Below are 6,847 nucleotides of genomic sequence, written 5' to 3' on the forward strand. Positions count from 1 at the left end.
CTTAATTCCTTCCGGAATTCTTTTCCTTGTAAAAAAAGACTGACTGTGTCTTTTCTATAGAAAACCTAAACCCCCAATCATATCCCCACTCAACCACTTTATCAATTGCTTCCTGTATTTTCCTGCTTGCAAATTCCATATTCCTACCTCTCTTCCACAATGCCCCATCATCTGCAAATAGCGACCTTCCTATATCTTCTGGAACTCTACCAAATACATCATTGATCATAATTATAAAGAGTAACGGACTTATCACACTCCCTTGAGGTGTGCCATTTTCAGCTGTATATTGATTTGACATGTCTGTCCCAATTCTTACTTGTATTTTCCTTTCGAAAAGAAAATCCTTTACCCAATTAAACATCTTCCCTCCAACCCCTACCCTATTCAGTTTGATTAGTAACCCCTCCTTCCACATCATATCATAGGCCTTTTCTATATCAAAAAATACTGCTATTACATTCTCTTTATTCACTTGTGCCTTCCTTACTTCAGTTCTTAACGAAAACTGCACATCCTCCTCCACCCTCTCCATAATTCCTATCTCTCCTAACTACTGCATATCCATGTATCACATAATCCAAATTTGGTTTCAACCAGGTTTCCTGAATACACACCACATCTGGTCTCTCATCTAGCTCATTAATAAAATGTTTAAACTCCTGTCCAGTCATGTCCGCTTCACAGCAGGATGTTGTTATTGAGTTCATAGAAGCTCTGCTACAAGCTGACCTCCAGAACCTGACTGTTTTACTGCTTCGAGCTGTTCGAGTTGAACTGAATACTGTGTGAAATGCTATGCTGCTGTAAAACAGGGTGGAAGAGAATGTTATCGTGTTTAAATGAACTGCCTCTGGTTTGTTTGTACTGTTCTTGTATTGTTTTCAAGATCTTTACATCAAAAACAACATCATTTGGAAGTAATAATCTGTTTTCTGCCCTCATGAGAACGCTCTGTTGGAGTAGGTGTGGAGGATTGTAGACGCTGAAGTAAAGCCGATGTGAACCTGAGAGCAGGAGATATATTGAGAAACTAAACTTTATTGGTCTGAGTCAGTGCCCCTTTTCCTTTCCTTCCTTTTGTTTGAGAAATGATCCAACTGTATGGCCCAACGGGAAGTACCCTGACATCTACAACTATTTGTGTCCTTAAACTAGGGGTGTGCGATATTGACAAAAAATAATATCTCGATATTTTCTGGGATTTTATCGATGACGATAACTAGACGATATTTTGCTGAGTGTGTTATTGTGCTGGTGTCTTAAGGACTGCCGAAGACAGCCGACTCCTAATGTTTTTAATATTATTCATATTCTGTGTGCGGGTCAGTTCATACTGATAGAAATTCATCTTTTCCAATAAGTTTAAACTGATTTTTGCATGTTATGGGCATTTTTACCTTTATAAAGGCGTTTTTTCTAAAAGTGTCCATTATCTTTTGAGTCAAATTCTTACATTTAATCAGGGAATTAGAATAATAAGACATTTGGACTGTTACCGAGCAAATTAAATCAACACAGAAGCTGGATCTGAAGTGGCATTTAGATGTGTTTACACACTGTTTAATGCAAGACATGAATGCATTTAACCTGCAGTTACAAATGCATAAATAATGTTTTGATATATTAAACATAAAACGTTGAATACTGATATTTGAAATGATTTAAAACGAAAGAAAAGAAAGAAAAAGCCGAAATGTGAAATGAAATCCGCCAGTAGGTGGCAGCAAGTCACTGTTAATAAGTGAGTCATTGCGATTGAACCGAATCATTTAAACGGTCGATTCATTCAGGAACGAAACACCGTCATGTTGCTCAGAGACACAAAACAGCACTGTGGCTGTATTCGGGATGAGTTTTGTTGGCGAAATAGAGCAAAAACAAGCAATATGGTGTCTAAAACGTAAGTCTCTTAATTAACTTATTGTTTATTGAATTCAATGTCACATTTGTAATCATGGTATTTTTTGGAGAAAAACGGCACTCTTCGTGTGAAATTGAATAACTATATGAAGTGGTATAAATATATACATTTTCTGCCGTCATGTCTTGAATCTGTGATCATTCTAAATGCATTATAATAGACTGAATCATGCAGTGAAAGAACACACTGTAAATGCGCACATGCACCAGTCTAGACTTCACGTGATGTATGCGTGCGCTCTGTAGGGATGTTTTGAATGGTTTTTGCAAAATACTCGATAATGTCAAATCACACATCGTTAAAACAACAATTACGATATTAGCGCAGACGATATATATATCGCACACCCCTACCTTAAACGGTAATTTTTTTGGGTGGACAGCTTATAAAAATGTAGTTCTGGTTTTTTAGCTTGTTTACTGTACACCTTGTCACACAGCAGCTTTTAGACATTGCTCTGTTTTTTGTTATAAGTCAGAAATGACAAGGAGGCAGCTTCCCGCAATACAAAGTCAATGGTGAGCGTTGGATTGTTGGAAGCATTTGAGCTATGTTTATGATAAATGTGCATAACAGGGACTGTACAATATGTATTTTAGGGATGGAAATGACATTTTTATATTTGGGACATGGTAATTGCGCTACTTTGGGCTGTTTTTTTTACTGGCATGGGCTTGGGATGCTTAATTAAACTGATTTAACTGTTGCACTCCTGTAACACAAGTAGTATTAAACTGAGTTGTGATCATTATTTGACCTTCCATGATCATTCAGACACGATTAGGTGCAGTACTGACTCTCTGTCAAGTCTGCATCAAATCAAGCACTCCGTAATCACAGCTAAACTGTCTGATCAGTCAGGTGTTTTTCATGAGAAGTGCTCCACAAAACAGCTATGGTCTGTTGATAGTTGATGTGACATACATCTTTTGAATATACTGTGTGAACTCAGTGTCCCGTTAGCTCGGAGAGCTTTATTTTCCCTCCTCAATAAGTTTTGTCAGTTGTTTTGTTTATTGGTCTAGGGCTGCCACTAACAACTATTTTTATTTTGATTCATCTATCGACTAATTTATCGATTAATCTAAACGATTAATTTCCCACAAAAAAAATCAACAATTTTATTAAACTTGCAACTTTGCCATTCAGTAGTGTGCCATAAAAAGGTATAAACGTTAACAAGCCATTGACGAAATGTAAAACTAAAAGAGTAAAAATGTAAACAAACCTAATAAAAATGAAATAAAAAGAAAATGACAGAAGTCTGAGAAAGTCAGCATGTTCTTAACCAGGGCTCTACAGTGCGACCATTTCAGTTGCGTTTGCGACTGAAGACTACTGCGTGCGACTATGACATTGTTTTTAGGAGCACCAGTGCGACTGACCCGATCTTCATCATACTTGTGATTGCGCTCAGGGGAGCTTCAAAGCTTTCGACGTGTTTTTGCAGCGTTGAGTAATGTATCACAGACATATCTCACGAATCTTTTCATAAGCAAAGTGTAGACGGGGTGTAAATAAGAGATTCATCACGCAGTGTAGAGAGCTTCCTTGATTATAAATGTGAGATCGAGATGAACTAAGATGAGTGACAGCTTTTAATGATTTTTAAGGGAGTTTGTAAATGTGATACTGATTTAATACAATACAATTCAATAAACAAGAAGCTAATATTAAGTGACTTGCATTGTCTGACTATAACACCATGGTCTGATTTTGCTCTGTTTCGTGTCGAAAATAGTTTAAAACGAAGACACAGCTCAGCCGCTGTGCATCTCCATTCAAACACAGCAGTGTCTCGTTTATGAATGAAGTGCATTTTTAAATGAATCTAGTGAGTCAGTGATTCATGATTACCCATTCATAAAGACAGTGGCGCAACAACTTAAAAGATACGAGCGACAGGTTTCATTGATCTCTGTAAATATTTTGATGTTTATGAAATTTGCTCATTTTGTGGTCTTGTTGAAGAAACAGCTGCCCTTTTATTGTGATTGTAGTATAACCAAAAAATATAAAGTTTTTATATTTTTAACCCAACTAATATGACCCCCAGTTTAATCCTTAAATATATTATTTTTCCTTACGATAACCCAAAATTGTTATCGCTTGAATATATATATATATATATATATATATTATGTGCAATATTTTTCATCCACAAACAAAATCTCCGGCTTAAATCTTGTATATAATCTCATACTATGATGTATGCAAACCCATTATATTTATGTTTTCTGCTGTTTGTCATTATGATTGTTCATTATTAAAGATACAACCATCTTTCCCTGAGTTTGTATGTAATTATAAGTTCTGCAGTATTAATAAAAAAAGAAGATAAGAGGAACAGGCGCACTAACACCTCACAGCATCAGTAACTCCACAACACCTAGTACAGTTTTCCTCAGCGTTTGCAATATTTGTAATATCTGCACAAAGGAGACGTCGATCAGCTGCTAGTAGATCTCGCCTTTGGAGAAGACTGTTCATTTTACTCTCGAAAAATGTAAGTATTACTACTTAAAAATTAAGATTAACCCAGAATGCATTGCTAGCCCACCCCAACACTTATGAACAATAATAATGATAAATGCTGACCAATAATTATATATATATAGTAAAACCAGCAAAATGTCATTTGTTTTGTCATATGCCATAGCTATGCATGAATACACACTAGACAAACGCAACCGAGGTGAATACATCTCAATTTTCAGTCAAGTAATGAATGAATGCACAAGTTAATGAAACAATTATATTTTATTTACTGACAACAGGAAACATGAATGAGTAAAAGAATAAATAAAAGTCATTATGACAATAAATAAATATCATCGTCACGTGAAAAGTCATCGACACATGAAACAAAGCTTTATTCAAACATATTGTTCTAACAATCATGTATTTACAGACGGTGAGCCCACATCTACTGCATCTCAACACAGCTGAGACAGTTCTGCAGCTGACCCCCGTGTGCACCTTCAGCTGTCTCTGCCGTCCATCACGACCCTCACTGCTGCAGTCAGACTGAATCTGATCATGGAGGAGAAAGGGACATCGAGGCTATCATTGCCTGAGTGCACAGAGAGGATGAGGCCCCCCGTACCACACAATCTTGAAGCAAGAGCAGGTGAACACATGCGGGACAATCTGGCTGCTGCTGTGTCTGCTCCAAACATGAGCACGGCCACATTTACACAGAGTAAAACATTTGACAATTAATGTTGTCAGTATTTCATTCATTACTTTTGTGGTGTAGTGGGCTAAAGCACTGCACTGGTCAGCAGAAGGTTGCTGGTTCGATCTCTGCAGTCGTCACCACTGGTTGTGTCCTGGAGCAAGGCTCTTTACTCCAGGTGGCTGCTGGGGGATTGGGGTCCCTGTAATAAGAGCACTGTAAGTCACTTCGGATAAAAGTGTCTGACAAATCTAAATGTGATTTTTGTAAATCCTTTTTTGTGTCTTGGGCTCAATAAAGCTGCTTATTTCTTAAAGTTTATTTCTTCAAGGTACTACTTTTTTTTGGGGGGGGGGTTTAAAGGGTTAGTTCATCCAAACATATAAATTCAGTCATTATTTACTCGCCTCCACACTGTTCAATCCTTGGGGTATTTTTTTTTCTTTTTCTGAACACTAAAGGTGATTTTGGTTAAGTTTGTCCTGCTGGTTTCGGTTCATACAGTATCAGTCCATGGAGCCTGACTTTCAGAAGCTTCATGACATCATTTGATGATGCTTTTGAAGCTTCTGAAACTCAGGTTTAATTGACTGATGTTGTATGAGTAAGCCAGCAGGACAAACCTGACCAAACTCACATCCTCAGTGTCTTTTGGTGTTTCTCTAAATGCTCTCGCTGGCTCTGGGGTCACTGAGGATGAAGAGACCACAGCAGCATCTGGTCCAGATGAGGCAGTAAGAGGTGGAGTGATGGAGGGACTCATTCATGACACTGGACCATTTCCAGGATGCTGCTGTGGGCTCTCCATCCTCACTGCTCACACCAGTCTGCAGACATTTCAGATCCTGGAAAGAAGCACAAATATAATAAAAAAGCAGTCATTTTAACAGCACAATGTCATTTGATTTCTGTATTAGAAGTAACAGAATAATCTTACTTTATATTTTTGTTTCGGGTTTTCCCACAAATGCCGCCGTCACCTTTCCTTGCAGGTCCTGCTCCACCACAAAAGCTCTGCAGCAAATGCACAGGATTCAAGAATCAGAAAAGTGCTGTGATAACTCTGTTTGAAATTACAATAATTGAAATAAACTACAACATAAGATTTTTTATTCATTTCTGTAGTACACTCACTCAAAGCCTTTGATGGCAGCATTCCGCTTTCTGGTGAAGAGGGCTTCATTAGCCGCTCTCGTCTCTCCGCCGGATAAGCAGACGTGTCTCATCTGTCCCTGTAACATCCAGAGAAGAGTCAAGTCACCTCTGAGATTTGTGTGCTCAAAAGTATTAAGTAGTGTTAAGTAGCTTTTTATTCAACACAAATGTTCCTACATTTTTCAACAGTACTAATGGACAAATACAATAGATTACTTATATTTAGTTACATTATGGAAATGTATTTTCCATGTACATTACTTACACTCATCTATTGCAAACAGTGCTGACAACAGTGAATTGTACTACACAATAACACACATATACTTCACTCAGATGCCTAGTTCATATCTAGCACCTATTAGACATACTTCTATGAAATTCATATCGAAGATTTTCCTACCAGATATTAAATAGACATTTAGTAATCGCATTTAAGATGTACATGGTTTAAAATGTATGTAAATCTACTTTGGAGATGTGTGTGTGCTTCCTGGAGCCCCCCTGTTAGCTATACAGAATAAAACGTGTTTTACTATACCATTTAGCATCTTTACACTTTCAACAATTTGCTCTAAAGTAGTTCAACA

General features: G+C 37.4%; 1 protein-coding gene across 4 annotated transcripts in view; it reads left to right on the forward strand.

Moving 5' to 3' along the window:
* LOC107567816 (zinc transporter Slc39a7-like) overlaps nt 1–6,847 on the forward strand; it is a 24,910-nt gene that overhangs the window by 4,139 nt on the left and 13,924 nt on the right. Inside the window, exon 1 of one of the 4 annotated variants that reach the window (XM_016253588.1) lies at nt 4,810–5,054. The exons of the other annotated variants lie outside the window; for them this stretch is intronic. Within the exon in view, the coding sequence (XP_016109074.1) occupies nt 4,964–5,054 (91 nt within the window). The 5' untranslated portion in view covers nt 4,810–4,963. Of the gene's footprint in view, nt 1–4,809; nt 5,055–6,847 lie in introns of those variants that run through there. 4 annotated transcript variants of the gene reach the window in all.

The sequence above is a fragment of the Sinocyclocheilus grahami genome, unplaced genomic scaffold (genome assembly GCF_001515645.1).
Source record: "Sinocyclocheilus grahami isolate Dianchi unplaced genomic scaffold, SAMN03320097.WGS_v1.1 scaffold1191.1, whole genome shotgun sequence".
Taxonomy (NCBI): Eukaryota; Metazoa; Chordata; class Actinopteri; order Cypriniformes; family Cyprinidae; genus Sinocyclocheilus; species Sinocyclocheilus grahami.